The sequence below is a fragment of the Solanum lycopersicum genome, chromosome 7 (assembly GCF_036512215.1).
Source record: "Solanum lycopersicum chromosome 7, SLM_r2.1".
Lineage (NCBI taxonomy): Eukaryota > Viridiplantae > Streptophyta > Magnoliopsida > Solanales > Solanaceae > Solanum > Solanum lycopersicum.
The window spans coordinates 1,755,119-1,777,236 of record NC_090806.1 but is presented as its reverse complement, the minus strand read 5'-3'; the positions used below and the strand labels follow the sequence as shown (position 1 = coordinate 1,777,236).

General features: G+C 37.0%; 1 protein-coding gene and 4 long non-coding RNA genes across 6 annotated transcripts; 4 read left to right on the top strand and 1 right to left on the bottom strand.

Moving 5' to 3' along the window:
• The first annotated feature begins 871 nt into the window (after positions 1–871).
• Positions 872–4,678, top strand: LOC138337215 (uncharacterized). Its single transcript, XR_011210706.1, has 2 exons — positions 872–2,125; positions 2,961–4,678. It is a non-coding gene; the product is annotated as an uncharacterized lncRNA (long non-coding RNA).
• Positions 2,504–5,909, bottom strand: LOC138337217 (uncharacterized). The gene is made up of 2 exons (XR_011210708.1): positions 4,789–5,909; positions 2,504–3,766 (listed from the first exon to the last, which is right to left on the bottom strand). It is a non-coding gene; the product is annotated as an uncharacterized lncRNA (long non-coding RNA).
• Positions 5,910–8,318: 2,409 nt separating this feature from the next.
• LOC101259855 (uncharacterized) lies at positions 8,319–13,446 on the top strand. 2 transcript variants are annotated; one of them, XM_004242521.5, is made up of 9 exons: positions 8,319–8,622; positions 8,711–8,768; positions 9,298–9,406; positions 9,565–9,709; positions 10,432–10,483; positions 10,569–10,715; positions 10,810–10,921; positions 11,843–11,969; positions 12,708–13,446. In XM_004242521.5, exons 1-9 carry the CDS (start codon positions 8,474–8,476, stop codon positions 13,165–13,167), a joined length of 1,359 nt encoding a protein of 452 aa, XP_004242569.2. In that variant the 5' UTR covers positions 8,319–8,473; the 3' UTR covers positions 13,168–13,446. The 2 variants fall into 2 exon arrangements, with proteins under 2 accessions (XP_004242569.2, XP_069142979.1); XM_069286878.1 differs by having other exon boundaries at positions 8,410–8,622; positions 8,711–8,764.
• A 931-nt stretch (positions 13,447–14,377) lies between these two features.
• On the top strand, positions 14,378–19,374 carry LOC138337213 (uncharacterized). The gene is made up of 2 exons (XR_011210702.1): positions 14,378–15,128; positions 16,126–19,374. It is a non-coding gene; the product is annotated as an uncharacterized lncRNA (long non-coding RNA).
• A 1,003-nt stretch (positions 19,375–20,377) lies between these two features.
• Positions 20,378–20,726, top strand: LOC138337216 (uncharacterized). Its single transcript, XR_011210707.1, has 2 exons — positions 20,378–20,514; positions 20,601–20,726. It is a non-coding gene; the product is annotated as an uncharacterized lncRNA (long non-coding RNA).
• Positions 20,727–22,118: the final 1,392 nt, after the last annotated feature.

Below are 22,118 nucleotides of genomic sequence, written 5' to 3'. Positions count from 1 at the left end.
TTTTTCCTCGACAAAAGTAATAATGGAGATTGAGCCCAAAAGGAAGATGAGGCCAACTGGGGCAAAAGAGACTTCTAGGAGGGCAGTGTCCCCTCTGTTTGGCCTATGATTTCTTAACTAACAAAACTAACAACCCTCTTATTCTTCCTTAGCTCGAGGAAACCCAGCAAATTCTGGCGCCTTTGCCATTAGGCATTATTGAATTCTTTAGTCCAAAAATTTCTACAATTTCTTAAAATCCATGGAAGAGTGAACTTCATCTGAAAGAGGCTGTGATGATTATTGTTTATCGGCATTTACAAAAATGGTCTTTTTTTGAGGCCACTTTAAATTCCGTGCTCGTTTCCTTTTGGGCATAGAGACATCCTGACCTGTATCTTGGCTTGGCAAACACCAACAAGGGCTGTGATTTTAGGCTTCTCTTTCACAATCCAATTGGTTATTTTGCATCCATGGCATGGTTGCCTTATCTTTACCCCAATAGAAAATTGAGACTGAGCCTCATTTTCCAAATTTCCTTCCTAACAACCTGGGAATAGAACACGAGACCTTCTTTGACGGAGAGAGATCAATAACACCCTCTTTATGCGACCATTGATAGTTTTCAATGGTAATTTACTCTGGAATTGGTATTCTTTAGTTTTATGTGTTAAGACTGACGTGATAACCAACTACACCACCACAAAGTGATTCTCGATGTGGATGACCATCTTTAACATGCCAATGATTTTTTTTATGCTCTAAACCTGAGAACCCTTGTTTATGTATATTTCTGCATTTGTACATGTTTTTGTGCTTATTAATTCAAGCATCTTAGCTTTGTCCTCACTGGTTGTGTTCCAAAGCAATGGACTCGGGAAGGGAAACAATTGGGCTGTGATGATAGTGTCTGCACTATGCTGAGCTAAACATAATCGTGCATTAGATTTTTGTTGCCTGTATCTTGGCATGGCAACTTGAATATCTGTGAGTTGCAGCCATGGCAGGTGCCAGAAAACTCAATGCCCCAGATACACATCTGAGCCTCCAGTTTTAAGCAAAGCATTAACAGTGCTAGTAGTAGTAGTACTTGGACCTCAATCTGGTTAATAAGGCATAATCCGAAGTATCCTAATTTCTTGATATTATGCAGCCATTTTCTCAAAGTGGCAGTATGATATTTGCTCATCTGGCTTCAGGATAAAGACAATCAGACCCGTATCTTGGCTTGGTGAACTGCAGTTGCTTCGTGATATTTGCAGCCATGGCGTGGTCTCTTTCTCTTTTCCCCATTAATAGCCCAGATCTGAGCCTCAAATTGCAAGTAGTTGTGGACATTGTTTGGTGAAAACCCGTTTTCACTTATTTTGAAAGCCAGCTCATAAATGAGGCATCAATGAGAAATGGGAATTGTTTATTTATTTATTTATTTAGTTGTTCATTCAGTCAGTTCTGCTACTGATGGTTCTCTTTTCTTGCTGCTACATGGCTGTGTGAACACCAACAGAGAGAATCATACTAGAAAATTGAGGCAGGATGATATGGTTCTTTGTAGCCCAGTTGCCAGTTTAGGGCAGCAAGAGATGGTTCAGTAGACGTCAGGGCGACCCAGTTACAGCTTTGAATAGCAAACTGGTGTCTGCATCCATGGCGGCATCACTTCTCTCTTTTGCTTTGTTCAGATATAGCAATTCTGAGCCCTCAAATGAAATTTCAGCTTTGAAGAATGAAGCATCAGAGAAATTGGGATTTTCTGTAAAAGGGTGGTTGCCCGTCTCTGCTTTGCCAGTGATTTTTCCATTGATAACCAAAAAATAACAGCCCTTTTAAATAAACAAAAGGGAAAAAATTGTCATCCAAACACACCTCTGTACTCTTGTTGTTCTTCCTCTCGTCTTCTTGTGTTGCTGTTGCTGCTGCTGGTGTTGTAAAGGGAGCTATGATGATTGCTTACTTTCCTTTTTGGGCTATGAAGCTGTGTTCAATTATAGCATTGAGAAAAACCTGCATCTTAGCTGGGCGAACCGGTTATGGCTTTGAATAGCAAACTGGTGTCTGCATCCATGGCTGTGGCGTTCTTCTCTTTTCTTTGTTAAGAAATACAACAAATCTGAGCCCTGAATAACCCATTTTATGATCATCCATGGTGAGTCTATTCCCTGGTTGGAAAACCTATTGCGTGTGTTGAAATTTCGGCTCTGAATTCAGAATTAGGGAGAAAATGACAAGTCTCTTTATGTTTGAGGGTATGTCCAAAATAGTCCCTTAAATATGCACTTCACAATTTTGGTCCTTGAAGTTTTCCAAAAGTTAACACCTAACCAATTTGCGCATTGAGATTATCCAATCTGTATCTTGGTGTGGTGACCCGGTATGGCTTGTGATTGCTGCTTCTGTCTCTTGCATGCAACCGGTGATTGGCTTATGTTTCGCTTTTGTCATAACATACATCTGAGTCCCATTTGCTTGAAAAGAAAGATAGGGAAAGAATATTTCCATGGTTCAATTTTGAGATATGTTGAACCTGCGATTTTCTACTACAAGCTATAAATCATCTTGCTGTATAATCTTATTTGTTCGGTATCAGCAAAGCATAGCCTAGAATGAAAGAAGAATGAGGCATCAGAGAGATTGGGATTTTCTGCAAAGGGTGGTTGCCCTCTCTCTGCCTATGATTTCTCCATTGATAACCAAAAAGACCAACAGCACTTCGAAATATACAAGAAAATAAATAAACAATAATAATACTGTGAGAGATGATACTCTGTGTGGATGACCATCTCAGACGTTCTGGTGATTTCTCTCTGTGTTGAACTTCTCCGTGTGGATGGCCATCTCTGACATTCTGCTGACTTATTTTTGCTTTTATTTTAAACTAGACGACTGTTTATGCATATGCATATTTCTTGTGTATCTAATGCATTGTGCATATGTTTCGGTTGTCGGTCCTCACTGGCTGTGTTTCAATGCAATGCAAACAGAGTTACATGTTCATAATGCCAGCAAGAGGAAACAATGAGGCTATGATGATAGTTTTGCTGAGCTCTTTGAGTCGGGCATTAGGGTTCTGTAGCTGCTGTGGCAGGGCAATCTGAATTTCTGGAAATTTGCAGCTATGGCTGGGCACAAAGAACTCAAAGCCCAAAGACATAATCTGAGCCTCTTGCATCATTTCTCCATTACCAAAACCAACAGCCCTCTTCTAGTCCTTTTCCTTTCTTCACTATAGAAAACAGAGGGAGCATTAACATCAGCAGCAGCAGCAGTAGTAGTTGGACCTCATTCTGATTTATGAGCTCAGGTCCAAAGCATCTCACATTCCCTGAATCCTATGCTACCAGAATCAACGAAGCAGATGATATTTGCTTATCTTGGCTTAAAAAAAGGTTGTTCGGGTTTACAGACAAGTAGATCTGTATCTTGGCTTGGCAAAAACCCATGATGGTATGTGATTTGAGACTCCTCGATCACATGCAACTGGTTCTTTTGCAGCCATGGCGTTGTCTCCTCTCTCTCTTTGACCATTCATTAGTAGCCAGCTGCGAGTGTCAAAATTGCCAGTAATTCTTCTGGACATTGTTTGATGGGGAAATCGTTAAATGAGACATCATCGATGAGAAATGTGAATAATTTATTTTTTGATTTGGTTTTGCTGGTAAGGCCAAGATGTGAAATCTTGCTGGAAATAAGTAACAGCGGCTAGCTCTTTCTTGTAACTCTAGCTTGAGAAGATGCACATAAATAATTATCTTTTACTGCTATTGGTTCTCACCGTGCTGCTTTGTGGCTGCATTAACACATAAACAGCGAGAATCACGCTCCAATAAAAAAAGAAGTGAAAAATCGAGGCAGTGATGATATGTTTTTTTGACAAATAGCAATATTTGTTTGCTTTGAGATGATAAGACTCAGCAACTTCGCAGGCATCCTGCTCTAGGTTGCAGCCATGGCAGCTGTGATAAACTGATCTGAGCCTTATATTAAGTACCAGTAATTCACAATTCTTTTCTTTGTTACTTTTCCCTTTTTGCAAGATGGCAAAAGGAGTTGCTATTTTTCATTTACATATTCTTTCTGGTCATAAATATTGCTCATATACTTTTAGTTTTGTTCTGAATTATAGTGATTTTTCACATCTCTTCTGCCAATGGATGCTCTATTTTGCTGTCTGCCCTTATCTGCCCTGAGTTTGACAATGAGTCAAACATTGGCCTGTCTTAGCTCCCAGTGACCTGCTTGGGAAGGCCTTTCCGAACCGCAGCATGGGGAATGCCTCCTCCTTAACTATGTATGGCTAATGAACTCCTCGCTTTAGTCTGTTATTTTCCTACTTTGGGATTGAGTCGATAATAGTCGTGGACCTAAAAGCGGATAGTAACAGTGGATAGATCACTTTTTTTTTTGTTAATTATGTTTTCCAAGTTCATAGTGTTTGACTTGTAACAGCTACTTTGAGCTCGGTCAATAGTAGTGGTGGATCAAAGAGCATACTTTCTTGGGCTTGAACTTGTAATATCCCATTTTAGGCTTTACTTTTGCTGTAATTACTCTTACCTGTTATCTTGTGTTTTTTTTAGGATTATAAGTTTATTCTTTGTATTGTTGGTGCATGGCATTCTAAATTTAATATTGTGTTTCATCAAAATAATACAGTATAATGTAATCTTTGTCTTGTTAAAAATATTTTTTCTTCCCAATATTTTATAGTATTGATTCTCCTTTTACTTGAATGGAGAGTCAATAAAAAACCAGCTCTTTTTGATAATTGAAGAAAGCAAAAAAAGCTCAGAAGGGAGAGAATCAGGCTACAGAGAGTTTAAGGATTTTTCATTGAAGGGTGGTTTGCTTCTCTCTGTAACAATTCTAAACAACCCTTTCTTCTGGAAATTTGGAACTGTTCTTTTTTCATACAGAAATTTGCACAAATATGATCTTTTTTCTTTATGTTTCCACCGGAAAATTCAGTGTTGCCGTTGCTGGTGACTGGTGACTGGTGAGTATTATCAACGGCTACAAGCCCTAATCTTCTTCCTCCAATTGTGGTCAATTGAATTCGACCCGACGAGATGGGCTTTTCAAGTAAGGCCCAATTGATTAGGGCACAGTATAAGAAGCAGCATTAACATGAAAATAGCACAAATCTCATTAGTTTAAGTATGAGGCGGCGGTGAAAGCACAGAGGATTAGGGAGTTTCAATGGGTGGTTTTGCCACTCTGTTATTCTCTGCTGCCGATGATCACTCAAAATGATTGCAAAAAACCACCCTTTTGGTGAACTTCCACTAGACCTTCCTTTGTTCCCAATTGCTGTTACCCCCTCAGTCCCAATCTGTCAGGCTATGAAGATTTGAAAGAATTTGTCTTCTTTGGAAGATGAATCAGACATATATTTCCATTGAGCTGGAAAAAAATTGTATCTTGGCGTGGCAGTTCAGATGGGTCTGGTGAGAAAGGAGGAGAAAGTATTCTTTTCTGTCTCATAAATCTAACTGAAGATTGCAGCCATGACGCTGTCTTTTTAAAAGCTTTTTGGTTTTGTCTGAGAAAAGGCGAATCTGAGCCTTATCTCATTAGTTTGAGTCTGAGGCTGTGTGAAAGCAGAGAGCTTTAGGGAGTTCCAATGGGTGGTTTGCCGCTCTCTGTTACTCTTTGATGCCGATGATCACTCAAATGATTACAAAAAACACCCTTCCATTTGTTACACCCTATGTTTTTTTTTGTTTGCTACTTCCTACGTCTCAAATTATGTTCAATGATGCAATGAAGAATTAAAGTTTCTTGTCTTCTTTGGAAGATGAAACAGACATATAAACTCATTGAGCTAGAAAGACTCTATTTTGGTGTGGCAGCTCCAGATGAGTCTGTGAAAAGTGGAGGAAGATCCATTTTTGTCTTCCTTTTCTGTCTCATAATTCTCCAACAAAAAGCTTACCTACCTTGTTGCTTGATTTCTTTAAAAGAATAAGGTTTTTTGGCTCAGGAAATGAATTCCTGAGTTTGACAGCCCATGGGTTCTTTTGCTATCAATTCTCAGATAAAAAATAGGTGTTCCTAAAGGTGCTTCTTGGATACGACTGTGCCTAAAAATGTTAGACTAGGAACTTAGGAATGTCAACTCCTATTTTTGAGTTTCTTTCTTTTGATAAATATGTTCCTTTTTGATACTTGAAACTATTTTTTTTTTCTATTATGATGAATAGGAAAGCTCTTTCTCTGAGATAAGTGTGCCTTAATGTCATCCCTTGTTTTCTCTGTTTATGAACTCTGTATAGTAATCACAAAGCCTGTGCCCAAATGTGTTTCACTTTGTCTAGAAATCTAGGCATTTGAGTACTAACATGTATTTTTGAGTTACTTTGTTGCTGATATGCTTTAGTTTTCTTATAGGTGAAAGTTCATAATTTCGTCAATTGTTCATTTTTTAACATGCATCAATTTATGCAGGAGCACTACAGTTTGTGTTGTTAGAATATAAGCCAAATCATAAAATCTTTTTTGAGCAGGACAGTTTATTTATAAATTATATGGGAGTAAGATCATTTTTATAGTTTATGCAAATTTTGCAGTTGTTGCTTGTTTTGTGGATACCACTAATTCTTGAGATTTTTTCCATGGTCTTTTTTGGAAACACTAGTGATTGACCTAATTACCTAAACCGAAAGTCAATAGTTCTAGTCTATTCTGTGCATGAAGGGAACTCGATCCTAAATGATGAGTAATTTAAGCGAGCCATGGATTAACATCCAAATGAAGCTTTTTGTCATAGTTACTCTGATAGATGACCTCTATTGACTAGACTACTGAAGAAAGTTTCACTAGTTGATTTTATGCTTCATTTTGTCAGGTTCTTGTTCCTGCTTATGTATTATCTGTACAAGATGTGATACTTTCTGTTCTATGTTATGTATTATGTTAGGAGTTATCCTTCTATTCAATTTGTTTACTTTTATGCCTGAAATATTTCATCCTAAATGATGAGTAATTCCAGTAAGCCATGGGTTAACATCCAAATGAAGCTTCTTTTGTCATAGTTACTCTGATAGATGAGGCCTCTATTAGCACTATCTTGTCACAATTACTTGTCTAAAAGAAGTTTCACTACGTGAGTTTCTTGTTTTTGCTATGTATTATCTTTTAGGAGTTCTCTTTCATTGATAATGATCTTCACAAGAAAGCATACTTTTTAGTAGTCTTGACAATTCATACTGATCTCCCTTCAATCAATTTGTTTACTCTGTGCATGTAGCAATTCATCCTAAATGATGAGTAATTCAAGTAAGCCATGGATTAACATCCAAATGACGCTTTATGTCATAGTTACTCTGATAGATGAGGCCTCTATTTAGTTATCACTACTAACCTAAAAATATTGTTATAGTAGTTGTATTTTTATGTATTTAATCAGCTTCTTGCTGCTGCTATGTATTCTAATTGAAAGGGTCTAACATTATTTAAGTTTGAAAATAGGTAATTGTTTGATATATGCAAAAAAGAAGTGCAACATAGAGATTCAAACAAAAGTGAAATCTCTCTACTGTTTTTTGCTGATAATGTTCACAACTTCTATAGCCAAGTGAGACCATATGTTCAGTTGGAAAAATTGGTATAAAAGTAACCTATTTGGAGTTAGAGAGTTGAGGATTTTTCATTGAAAGGGTGGTGGTTGCCTCTCTCAAATTCAGCCAATGAATTATCCATTACAGTAAGACACACCCTTTTTATCGATTTCAAACAAACATGAGTCATTTTTGCAAAATTTAAAATTATAAAGTGAAAACGTAACTTAATGATTAAGTTTCAAATTTTTAATAAACAATTATTTGAAATTTTAGATTTTTTGTTTTTTTGGAAAAGGAGAATTTGACGTTCTATGTGTGCAAATGCTCATTTATAATCAAAATTTGTAATGAAACTTTCAAATTTTATGATTGAACACCTACTAAATTTATTTTATGAACCTCTCTTTAAATTATATTAAATCAACAAAAACAAGTGATAAATTTTTTACTTGGTAAATGTAATATATCATTTCACCAAAATATACTCATAAAAAGTAAAATAAATTTGATTATGTCCTATTGTTATTAGAATTCGAGGCTTTCAATGTGTTTAATTTAAAGACAAATTTTATTGAGTTTATCTAGTGATTATGATATTATTATTTTGTTATTTAGTTTATTGTATTAAAATATCATGCACGCATGATATAATTTTTAAAAATAAATTGTTTTGTATATTAAAAATCAATATTCTTGTCATTTTCATTATTTTATTCTGAAATACCTAATTCCACAATTATTCTATTAGTAATTATTAAATTAATAGGATTAGTATAACTTATTTTGATAACTAAATAAGGAATACTACGTAACTAAACTTTTATCCGAAAGCTCAAATGAGTTATCCGTTTCCATTGTCGGGTTAACGTTTTTGTCTTAAACCATAGCGGCTTGCAAAACCAGACACCATTACCAATACCTTAAGAGGTTCTTCAATGGCGCTTATAACCCAAAACCCATTTTTATTTTCAACAAAATTGTCACAAAGTGGTGGCTTTTTACACTCTTTTCACAAAAGGGTGTCTTTTTCTTCTTCATTCTTGTCTGTCAGATGTTTTTCTGCTGTTTCACAAAAGCCTCTCAGGTTAGTAAATAAGCCATATATAAATTGGTTTTTTCTTCTTTTTTTTTTCCTGACTTAAAGTTTTGTTTGGAATTGGATTTATATTCAGATATGCTGTTCTTGGTGCTGGATTTGCTGGATTGTCTGTGGTTTGGCATTTGTTGCAAGTATCCCCAATTCCCTACTTTGTCTTTACATATAGTTATTGCCTATGGAGTTCTTCTTGCACTTTATTAGGAGGCAACAAAGTTAATAACTTTTGCATTAATCCTAAGGTGAAAAGGCTTTTAAGTTAAAATGCTAGGCAGGGGCAGAACCAGGTAGCGCCAAGGAGTTATCCTAACCCCACGGAAATTACATTGTTTAAGCATGTTTAGATTATGTTTTTTGATGTGCATTTAGTAATGTTGAACCCCTTTGGTTTTTCGTGTGTTTACTTTATATTTTGAACGCTCTGAATTAAACCAATGCTGTTAGTTTATGTTAGCTAATTACATGTAATTGTTTATAATAAGTAGATTGGTAACCTTAGAAATAAGGTAATTAATTTGTAAAAAATATCTGGAGTATATATATTTAGTAGGCATTTGGACATGAATTAATGCCAAGTTACATATGGCAGCTTCTTTTTTCCTTTTCTATTCAATTAGCATAGGCCGCTAATTACAGCTGCTGCATCTTTTTTGTGTTGCATAGCAAACTTCAGAGGAATCAAATTTTTGCATAGACATATATGATGAAGTTGGCATTGGTGGAGGTGCATCTGGAATGTCTGGTGGACTCCTTCATCCCTATTCCCCCAAAGGTACATGCGAACGGTTTTTTATCAGGAGGAGACAACTCATTGAACTTCAGAGTTCTTTCTTCAAATTAGTTCCATTCATTCGTCTCTTAGCATTCACTTAAAGATAAAGAATTTATTTTGATATAATCCCTTTCTGAGATTTAACTCACAATTTGCAGTTAAGCTTTTGTGGCGGGGAGAAGAGTGCTGGAAAGAAAGTTTAAAGCTTCTAAATGTTGCTGAAGATGCTCGATCTTCCAAGTCCTTAGACATGGTTATGCCTAAAACTGGGCTAAAAGAAGGTGACTTTATAGTCAGGAGAAGGTTAGTAGTATAAAACATGCAATATGTGAACTGCTAGGACGTTTCTCTCTCTCTCTCTCTCTTTTTAATAATAATAAGATCTCATTGATGTTTGCGCAAAAATAGAATACATTGAATATACCCAAATGTAGAAAACTTAGAAAAGATATGTTTTTCTAAAAACAACAAGTCTTATGTACCTACAGGGATCTTATGGGGGCACCTAAAGAGAATAAGGGATAAGAGGCTAATCCTCAACTGTTCTGCTAAGACATTTGGTATATAATTTTGGTTATATTGGTAATAAATTCAAATTCTAGATGTTAAAATGTGATTCCTTTTCTGTTTGATGTTAGTATTTTCAGTTTAAATTACTGACAAAAAAGTTAAGTTTAAATAATTACTGTTCCGCCCTGCGAAAAATTGCTTTGACATCCATTTATCTTTAGCATCAGGTAAAACATATCATTCTATTAGCAAATCGCTTGTTTCTGTTAACTTGTATGTTCTGCAGTAGTCATCACTCGTGATTGAACTGCAGCAGTTTATCTGAGCTTACAAGTGAACCTTTTCTTTCTTTAAATATATTCACTTCCACAAGTTAGAAACTGTCATGTACACTTAAGTCATCCCACTCCCCTATCTTTTGGTCCTTCATTGTGCTGATACTTTCTTTGTACTATATGGAAGAGGTATAACCATCTTTTTACAGTCTAAAAATATTAATTTTGAATGATCAACAGCGGAATCGTGAGACCGGTGCTCTCTGCGAAAAATATGCGCATGATGAATGATGTGAGTGCATCAACTTATTACATGCGACTAGAAACTTATATGTAATTTCATGATTATGGGTATTTGTCTTCTTTTCCTTGAGTAGAATGCTCAAAACTGCATTGCCAGCTGCAGAATTGAGTCGATCCACAAGGATGCTGCACAGAAGCTTGTACCTGAATTGTGTGTGCCCCTGGACTTAGCCTTCCATATGCCTGAAGCTGTGAATGTTAATCCTCAAAATTATCTTGAGGTTTGAAGGGAGAAATCTTGTAACTATAGAACTCTGAATAGGTCTTTTTCCTTTATACCATTAAAGTTTTTTCTTACTTTTGATTATCTTCCAGGCTCTCTACTTAGCATGCAAAACTTTTGTGAAATCCAAGTGCAGTTTCGGCATTTCATGTAAAGAGTTAAATTTGCACAAGGAATCAGTTCTTAATCTTGTAGAGTTAGCAGGTATGCTATTAAATTACCTTAGCTTCCTCAGGCCCCTACAATAGTTTTGTATCACCAGAAAGAAAGTAACCAAGAAGTGAGTTCTCAGTTCTCGTATTCTTTTTCCATGTTCTCCATTCAAGTTGTTAGGCTTCCTTTGGTAGTTCAAATGGGAGACTTCCCCGCATGAATATTTTAACTCAGCTAGTTACTTGGTGAAAATCGGTCAATCTCCTTGCTTCTCATGTGGATTTTCAGATACATTTTTTAACTTTTAGGTCAGGCTGGAAGGTGATCCTAATTTTGTTATTTTGAAAAGCAGTTCCTGAGAAACTTTTGACGCTTCTGGTCTTTCAAAAAGATAGAAGATGCTTTTGAACTTGGTGAAGTTTTTTTCAAGAAAGAGAAGTATGAGAATGTGCTTCATGAAGTGTTTCTACAACAGTTCCTAGTGAAAGTTCATATGTAGATATGTTTTTGAAACAGTTTTTCTACAACAGTTCCTAGTGAAAGTTCATATGTAGATATGTTTTTGAAACAGTTTTTTGGTAACTAAAAGAATCAATCAACTATGCCTCTTTATGATTTACTTGCTTTATACAACAGAACACGGGTAAAACTAATTAATTTTGTTTCTCTAAGTTTATGAAAGCTAAATTAGAAGGTTGCACAATCACCCGCGTTTCTTGCTTCCTAAACAAATAAGGAACTTAACTTTGTACTCCACTTCTAGCTCCATCAAAGATACTGTTAAGACAGACTTCCAACAATGAACACCTTTATATTCTGTAGAGTCTAGTCAAGTTCGGGTTATAGTTTTGACCTATGATAGGGGTTTTCTCGCCGATTGTGCAAGTGTTTTGAGCATATTGAATAATGAATTAGATGGTTCTGTTTTTACATGATCTTGTCAAATCCTAATGATTAGCATATTCTTTTCAGGTGATTATGATGCAGTGATTGTATGTCTAGGTTCTGGAGCAGCCTTTCTTCCTGAACTCTCTGGAAGGCTTCCTTTGAGAACGTGTAGGGGTGTTATTGCTCACTTGCAGCTCCCTGATCATATCAGGTACATGTATAGGGGTGTTATTGCTCATTGAGTATCTCCATGTTCTTGATATATCCTCATGTTGAGAAAAATGTCGATATTGGTTTAGTTCTGTAGTCTCCCCACTTATCATGAATATATTTCTTTAGCAATGTAGTGACAGGCTTATGAGAAGTACTGACTGTCCTATTTTTAGATAGCTTGATATGAAGTCATATATTATGCTTTGATGTACATTAGTCTCTCATGATTGTGATAGGCTAATTGTAATTACCTTCCCATTCTTGTGAACCCTGCATTTCACTCCATCGACCAAGGTGTGCCTAGGGAGTGGTGCGCAGATGTTTTTTGAAAGATGGACACAATTTAGACTATTAACCCGAATAGCTTAAGCACATCCAAAATTGCCAGGATGTGGACTGCAACTGAACCAAACTTTCTTCGTGATGCTATTCCATCTCCTTTTGTTCCTTCATTCTTCTTTCTAGATGAGAAATATTTGTAGCTAGTAATAAGTATTTGGGTAGATTTAGTTCATCCGTTCTGATTTCTAACATGAGGGACTTGTGCTCAGGCCTAGATCAATTTTCAACCTATCATCATTTTCCAAGTTCCCCCCAAAAAACCTCTCAAAACCTTTTCCATGTGTCCTCTTCCTTCTTTTTTTCCCGTGTTGAGTATCCAGGGTCAAGTTATTTTAATTATCCATTGCCTCCAACATGCAACTAATTAGAAGTATTTGTGAATGATAAACTTCAGAGAGGATTATCCAGAAACCAGCCCCTCTATACTTTCAGATGCATGGCTTGCTGTCCAAGGACCTCAAACATTGTATTTGGGGTCAACATGGGAATGGAAATCAAGGAATTTTTCGAGACATGTTCCAGAAGAAGAAGCCTCCAAAGCTCTTGCGGAGTTACTCCCGAAGGCATCTGCTGTTTATCCAGCTATTAAGAATTGGACTGTAAAAGGAACATGTGCAGGGCTAAGGGCAATGCCGCCACTCACTGCAGAAGGATCACTTCCACTCTTGGGTTGTGTAGATGAATTCATTGGCGGCCCAACAGAATGTAAGTACTGGTTATTTACAGGGCTTGGTTCCAGGGGCTTGTTCTACCATGCTTTGCTTGGAAAACTGATGGCACGGGCTATTCTTTCATGTAATGAGGACTTGATCCCTTCTGAATTAACGTCATGGAAGAATCAAGTGAAGCAATAAAAGAGGATACTAAATCTTATTATTATTTTCAATAATGTTAGACTGGCACAGACTCTTGATGAAACGACATGGATAGTGATGATTCATATGGTCGATCCCAACTTGCTTGAGATTGAGGCTTAGTTGTTGTTGTATAGAAGTAGTTTAGCAGTCTCGAACGTGTTCACTTCCTTTCTGGAGGGAAATGATAGTCTTGTTAGACTTTAACCTAAAAATATTGTTATAGTAGTTGTATTTTTATGTATTTAATCAGCTTCTTGCTGCTGCTATGTATTCTAATTGAAAGGGTCTAACATTATTTAAGTTTGAAAATAGGTATCTGTTTGATATATGCAAAAAAGAAGTGCAAAACAAGGCAACTTTGCCGAGGGGCTGTGTCTTTGTTGATCCCTTCTTTTTCCCTGTTGCCAATATCATACTTGGACAAGCTTGGAACGATTCTAGTTGATGAGCTAATATATGGTTCTAACCAGCTGTTTCTCACTTGGCTACACTATCCATCACTCTTGATTGGACGATTATATATTTCAAAAGTTCCTCTTTGTTGTTTCAAATGTGTTCAACCATAAACCTTTACTGTTTTTATGAATACATCCCACCCATGGCTTAGAGGCTTTGGTCCAGCAGCATTAGTACAACAATTGTTGTGTAATAGGGGTGCATGTTGCCAGTTTGAAATATCCCTTTTGTTTAGGGATAAGAGTGCAACAGTTGGTGAGTACGATGCATGCCACAGATTTGAATTATGAAGCTTGGTATCTAAGCAGAGAAAGACAGAGATGGCCGGTGCAACATAGAGATTCAAACAAAAGTGAAATCTCTCTACTGTTTTTTGCTGATAATGTTCACAACTTCTATAGCCAAGTGAGACCATATGTTCAGTTGGAAAAATTGGTATAAAAGTAACCTATTTGGAGTTAGAGAAAAGTTGTTTTTGATATAATTTGCAAAAGAGAACAATGAAATTGAAGGTAAAATGTTGAAGATAATATGACAAACTAAAAAAGGAACAATCAGTATCAAAATTATACAATGAAGTGCAAGAAATATTAAAAGGGATGGAACAACAAGAAACTTCATGGAAATTTGATTATCCATGGTCATACCTTCGCATTGGAACACCTGTACATCTCATTTCACATATTCGAACTATCTTGACTGAGAAAATATACTAAAAAGAATCTAAAAATTGTAAATGCAAATCTGTGTCCTAAAGAAATTGTTATTTTATACTTTCAACAAGATTAAAGTTAATTTCTTTAATGAAGATACTGTCCTCTGGTACAGATGGGAGTATTATAGTTCGAGTTTGGGTACTATATAAGCAAAACCTTAGGGCATTGGACAAAGCAAAAAGCTCAAAAGGGAAAGAATGAGGCTTAAAGAGAGTTTAAGGGTTTCTCATTGAAAGGGTGGTTGCCACTCTCTACATCAGCCGATGATTTCTCCATTTATCTAAGAATTCCAACAACCTTTTTCTTATCAATTTTGAACAGAGGAAATATACAATTATCAGCTTTGTTTGAAATGGGTTTCTATGGCCTTTCAACTCTTTTTCCCTTTTTATTTCTTTATGCTTATGCCTGAGCATTCAGTGTTGCCGGTGGGGGTGATTATAATTGGTGTCTTTATAGAGGCGATGATGATTTTTGTCACTTTTTATTCCCTTTTGAGCTGATTAATTGAGCATTTGAGGTTATCTGATCCGTATCTTGGCGGGGCATACTTTTTTTTGCAGCCATGGCGTGGTTGGACTCTCTTTTTGCTCGAGCTTAACACAGATCTGAGCCTCAATTTGGTGGTCTCTTCATCAATTTTAATTGAGGGAGTATTATTAACAGCTTCAGGGTACTATAGCTAAAGCTCATAAATTAAAAATGAGGCTAACATGGATTTTGAGGATTTTTATGTTGAAAGGGTGGTTGAGTCTCTCTGCATTCAGCCCATGTATTCACCTTACTGTAAGAAACCTAGCAACTCTTTTATTGATTTATAATGAAGTATATTAGTTTGTTTTGGCCATGTTTCATTGCGAAATTTGTAAAAAAATGTAGTGTTTGTTTGCAAAATGAAAAATTATATTTGAAAATTAGAGTTGCATTTTGCTATGAATACAAATTGGAGTCGTGTTTGTTCTGTGACTAATTTGGAGTGAAAAAAGTAAAAAAATCTTCTTCTTTTTTTCAAATCCTATGGTTGAAGTCCAAATTTTATGGCCAAACTTGTTTTTCAGTGTTCAACTCCAGAAAAAATTTAAAAAATATCTTGGACAAACCTAACATCTCGTTTGGATTGTGGTTACATATTGTCAAGGACATGGATCAGGGTAGGAGGTTCGTAGGTAGTAGACTAGTAGTGCATTGTCTTGCTATCTGCCCATATAGTGGTCATAATATTACTCGTATAGTTTCTTGTCTTTTCATTTTGTTACTATTGGAAGTTTCTTGTACTTCGACTATCATATATTTTTGTAGTTACTGCTCAATATGTTTTGTTGCTCTTTCTGGACTGCTTTGGACTGTTTTTCTTAAGCCGAGAGTCTATTGAAAATCACCTCTCTACCTCTAAAGTAGGGGTAAGATATCCATATATTCTACTCTCTCAAATCCACCATATGAGACTATACTGGGTATGTTGTTGGATATTTTGCAATATATAGAGGCCTTAAATTGAACAGACACATTTTTGTTCATGAAAGAACATGACTGTTATGAAAAGTCGATCTCTTAAGGTTTATAAATGTAAGGACTCTCCAGAAGTAGCCCTAAAAGAAAAATATGCATGTATATATAAGGACTTCGTTGTATCTTGAAGGCAGTTGCGAGTATTTTTCCCAATATGTATACGTGCAATATCTCTTTAAGGAAAGTGATTCTTCATGCCTTAAATCCATCTTCTTCTTCAATTATATTTCCTATTATTTTTCTAACAGTTGATTTTATTGCTTCGGATGGCTAGGAAGAGGCGATGATGATTTTTGTAACTTTTGTTCCCTTCTGAGCTGATTAATTGAGCATTGGAGGTTATCCGACCTGTATCTTGGCGGGGCATGCTGGTTTTTGCAGCCATGGCGTGGTTGGACTCTCTTTAAACTCTTGTTTAACACAGATCTGAGCCTCAATGCACTGGTCTCTTCGTCAATTTAAACTGAGGGGGTAGTATTACCAGCTTCAGGGTACTATAAGAATGAGGCTAACAGGGAGTTTGAGGATTTTCGTTGAAAGGGTGGTTGCCTCTCTCTGCATTCAGTCAATGATTTCTCCATTATTGTAAGAATCCCAACAACCCTCTCATAATTTTTAAACAGAGGAAGTATATGATTATCAACTTTTGTTTGAAATGGGTTTCTATATGCCCTTCCAACTCTTTTTTCCATCTTTTTTTTAATGCTTCCACTGGATCATTGATTGTTGCCACTGGAGCTGGTGGAAGCAATGGTGCTGAGAATAATTGGACAGCTTGAAAGAGGCAATGATGATTTTTGCCAATGTTTATTCCCTTCTGAGCTGATTAATCGGGCATTTGAGATTATCCAACCCATATCTTGGAGGGTCATGCTCCCAGATTTTCTGGTGGCTTTTGCAGCCATGGCATGGTTGGAATCTCTTGTTGCCTGAGCTTAACACAAATCTGAGCCTCAATTTTTCTCTGTTCAGCTTGGCTTTTTTTATTATATTTAGGGTATGTTCGGTATGAAGGAAAATGTTATCGAGAGTTGAGATACAAAAAACAAAAAGCTCAGAAGGGAATGAATGAGGCTACAAATGAGTTGAGGATTTTTCATTGAAAGGGTGGTTGCCTCTCTCAAATTCAGCCAATGAATTATCCATTACTGTAAGGATCCCAAATCCTTTTATCAATTTTAAACGGAGAGAGTATATAAATAACAGCTTGTTTGGATTGTTGTTACATATTGTTTCAAGGGTTTCTATGCCCTTCAGCTCTTCTTTTCAACTCCTTTTTAATGCTTCTGCCGGAGCATTGAATGTTGCCGGTGCCTGGTGGAACTGGTGGAAGCTATGGTGAGTATAATCAGACGGTTTGAAAGAGGCGATGATGATCTTTGTCAATATTATTCCCATCTAAGCTGATTAATTGAGCATTTTAGGTTATCCAACCCGTATCTTGGTGGGGCATGCTGGTTTATGCAGCCATGGCGTGGTTGACTCTCTTTTTTGCTTGATCTTAAAACAGATCTGAGCCTCAATTTAGCGGTCTCTTTTTAATTTTAACTGAGGGAGTATTCTTAACAGCTTCAGGGTACTATAAACAAAAGCTTAGAAGGAAAAGAATGAGGCTAACAGTGAGTTTGAGGATTTTTCATTGGAAGGGTGGTTGCCTCTCTCTGCTTTCAAGCCAGTGATTTCCCCATTACAGTAACAATCCCAACAGCCTTTTTATCGATTTCAAACAAAGAAAGTATATAATTAACAGCTTTTGTTTGAAATTGGTTTTTATGCCTTTCAACTCTTTTTTTTTTCTTTTTTCTAATACTTTTGCCGGAGCATTGATTGTTGCCGGTGGAGCTGGTGGAAGCAATGGTGCCGAGTATAATCGGACGGCTTGAAAGAGGCGATGATGATTTTTGCCAATTTTTATTACCTTCTGTGCTGATTAATTGGGCATTTGAGGTTATCTGACCCGTATCTTGGCGGGGCATGCTCCCAGATTTTCTGGTGGTTTTTGCAGCCATGGCGTGGTTGGACTCTCTTGTTGCCCAAGCTTAACACAGATCTGAGTCTCAATTTTTCTCTAATCTGCTTGGGCTCTTTTTTCGCCGCCTAACGTTAAGGGTTTGTTTGGTATGAAGGAAGTTTTCGTGAGTTGAGAAACAAAAAGCAAAAAGCTCAGAAGGGAAAGTGAGGCTACAGAGAGTTGAAGATTTTTCATTGAAAGGGTGGTTGCCTCTCTAAACATTCAGCCAATGATTTCTCTATTACTGTCAGGATCCCAACTCTGAGCTGATTATTCGGGCATTTGAGGTTATCCAACCCGTATCTTGGCAGGGTGTGCCACCAGATTTTCTGGTGGTTTTTGCAGCCATGGCGTTATTGGACTTTCTTTTTGCCTGAGCTCAACACAGATCTGAGCCTCACTTTCTCTGTCAGTTTAGGGAAACAAAAGGTTAGGAAAATGAACACAGCAAAAGCTTTAAAGGGATAGATTGAGGCTATAGAGAGTTGAGGACTTCTCATTGAATGGGTGATTGCCTCGCTCTATATTCAGCCAATGATTTCTCCATTAAGGTAAATAACCCAATTATCCTTCTATCAATTTTAATGAAGGAGTGGAGTATATTATTAACAGCTTGCTTGGATTGTTGTTATATTGTTAAAGGGTTTCTATGCCCTTGCAACTCTTTTTTTTTCTTTTCTTTTTTTAATGCTTCGGCCGGAGCATTGGATGTTGCTGGTGGAGCTGGTGGAAGCGATGGTGGTGAGTATAATCGGCCGGCTTGAAAGAGGCGATGATGATTTATGTCCATTTTTGTTCCCTTCTGAGCTGATTAATCGGGCATTTGAGGTTATCCAACCCGTATCTTGGCAGGGCATGCTCCTGGATTTTCTGGTGATTTTTGCAGCCATGGCGTGGTTGGACTCTCATTTTGCTTGAGCTTAAGCACATGTCTGAGCCTCAATTTACTGAACTTCATTACTGTAAGAAACCTGATAACCCTTTAGTCAATTTTAAGTTATAAAAGTTCTGGGAAATGAATAAAGCAAAAGCTCAGAAGGGAAAGAATGAGGCTACAAGGATTTGAGGGTTTTTGTTCCATGGGTGGTTGCTTCTCACTGAAATTAGCCAATGATTTCTCCATTACTGTGGAATCCCAACCATCCTTTTATCAAATTTTAAATGGAGGGAGTATATAATTAACAGCTTGTTTGGATGGTTGTTACATAACATTTCAAAGGGTTTCTATGCCCTTCAACTTTTTTTTTCTTTTTTTTTTTAGTGCTTTCACCGGAGCATTGAATGTTTCTGGTGGAGCTGGTGGAAGCGATGGTGGTGAGTATAATCGGACGGCTTGAAAGAGGCAATGATGACTTTTGCCAATTTTTAGTCACTTATGACGGATTAATCAGGCATTTGAGGTTATCCATCTGTATCTTGGCAGGGCATGCCACCAGCATTTCTGGTGGTTTTTGCAGCCATGGTGTGGTTGGACTCTCTTTCTACCTGAGCTTAAGACAGATCTGAGCCTCACTTTCTCTATCAGTTTGGGGAAGCAAAAGGTTAGGGAAATGTACAAAGCAAAAGCTCAAAACAGAAAGAATGAGGCTACAATGTGCTTACGAGATTTCTCATTGAAAGGGTGGTTGCCGTTCTCTGCATCAGCCAATGATTTCTCCATTACTATAAGAAACCCAACAATCCTTGTATCAACTTTAACAGATGTATATTATTAACAGACCTTCTGCAGGGTAAGGTTGCATTCAAATCCCACATGTGTGATACACTGGGAATGTTGTTATTAGTTGTTGTTGTTTGAGTGTATTGTTAGGAGCTCTGTTGGATGGTTATTACATATTTTTGCAGAGGGTTTCTGTGTGCCCTTCAACTTTTTTTTAAAACTTTTTTCAATGCTTCTGCTGGGAGCATTGAATGCTGCTGGTGGGACTGGTAGAAACGATGGTGGTGAGTCCCATCAATGTAAGAATCCCAACAGCCTTTTTATCAATCTTACTGAGGGAGTACTATTAAGGGTTTCATATCCTTTCATGCTATGCATGCTAATACCATCTATTCTCTCTTTTTTAAATGCTTCTGCTGGACCATTGAATTTTGGCGGTGTACGTGGCGAGTATCATCAATAGTTTGTAAAAGGCAATGATGATTTTGTTGAATTTTCATCCCCTTTGAACTGATTAACCGGGCATTTGAGATTATCTGACCCGTATCTTGACAGAGCATGCTCCCAGATTTTCTGGTTGTTTTTGCAGCCATGGCATTGCTGGACTCTCTTTTCGCCCGACCTAAACACAGATCTGAGCCTTTATGTCAGTTTGAAAAATATATCTGTCTTTAGGGTTTGCTTGCTTGGAGACTGGTTAGCCGTTAGAGTTATACAGGTGGTGGTGAGCATAATTGACGACTTGAAAGAGGCAAATGAGGATCTTGTAAATCTTTTTTACCTTTATGAGCTTATCAACCAAACTTTGAGATTATCCAACCCGTATCTTGGTAGGTTATTGCAGCCATGGCATCACCAGACTCTTTTGCTCGAGCTTATCACATATCTGAGCCTCACTTTCTCTCTGTCATGGTGTTGCCAGGCTGTTTTGAGGTGTGTTACTTGAGCCAAGAGTCTATTGGATGCAGCCTCTCTATCTTTACAAAGTAGCGGTAAGGCCTACGCTCTACCCTCCCCCAACCCACTTGTGGTATTACACTGGGTATGTAATTGTTGTACTTTCTCTGATGTTTGGAAGGTATCAATTCAGCAAAACCTAGGCCAAAACCTTGTATTTGTTTTAACTTCAGCTAAAATGTGTAATAATCTACCAATAGCCCAATAAACAAAGTCTGGATTCACCTCCGGAGAAAAGTTAATCCTGGATCCGCCTTTGAGACAAGTTATTTAGGTGGTGATGAGTATAATTGATGGAAAGAGGCGATGATGATTTTGTACATCTTTCATTCCCTCCTAAGCTTATAGTAATCGGGCATTTGAGATTATTTGACCCATATCTTGGAAGTGCATGCACCACATTTTCTGTTGGTTTTTGCAGCCATGGCATCGTTGAACTCTCTTTCTGCCTGAGGTAAACACAGATCTGAACCTCAATTTATTGATTTTAGAAAATTCTGTCATAAAGATTGGTTGCTTATGTTGTTTTTGATATTTGAAGTATATGAACCCATGAATTGCAACTTTACGGTTCTCTCCTGTTAAATTCTCTCTATAACAAACAAAACTGGCCAGCTCATGCTATTGCTAGAAAAGTATATTCATGTGTAACTTGATTAAACCTGCCACATTTATCTATATTATCTTGAAAAGTAAGACTTTGAACTCTGCAGGAATGAGTCAAAGCAGTAGAGTGTTGACTGTAGAATAAGATTGTCTTTGCCAATTAAGGCAAAATTTAACTCAGAATGTTTTGTGCTCTTTGTTCTGTTTAATTATTTGTCAGAAAAATGACCTTTGAGCAGTTGCTTTGGCTGTGCAAAATTACTAACATGACAAGATTTTATCTGTCTTTCAGTTGAAGTGTCACATGTTCTTCCTCAAATTTGATGCCCTTTTCAATATCTTGAAAATCCAAAAATACTGAGGCTATGAAGATTATCTTTATAAGACTGAAAATGTTTTAGTCAAGTCCAAGCCCTGGCTTGGCAAAGACAACTTGGAAGGTCTGTGAAGAAGGATGAGAAGTAGTAGGTTTCTTGTAGTCCTTTCTCACGAGGCAACCAATATTTGCAGCCATGGCTGGTTAAGCTCTGCTCTTTGATTAAATAGGCGAAAGTCTGAGCCTCCTTACCTCAGTTTAACTTGCGTTTGATGACTGAAACAGTATCTTTTAGAAGTTTTCTTGAATTAATCTGAATATTTAGGTACTGATTTCATGACAAATATAGAAGACCAAAACAGGCCAGTGCATGCTTAAGAGGCTACATTGAACCTACTCTCAAACACAAGGGACTATTTTTTTCATTTCCTGCATTCTAAACTTGAGTCTTATTTGCCTCTTCTCTCTCTCTCTCTCTCTTCTCAACAAGAAAGCTCGAAAGGGATAAAATGAGGCCCCAGAGAGTTAGAGGATTTTTGTTGAAAGGGCAGTTGCCTCTATCTGCATTAGCCAATGATTTCTCCATTGCTGTAAACATCTCAATAGCCCTTTCTTCGCTCTTCAGGACTTTGCTCTTTTGGATTACAGAGCAGTCTCAAAAAAGGAGGAAGCTTGAAGTGTTTCCTCCATGATGTATGATTCAGTCTCTTTATGTCT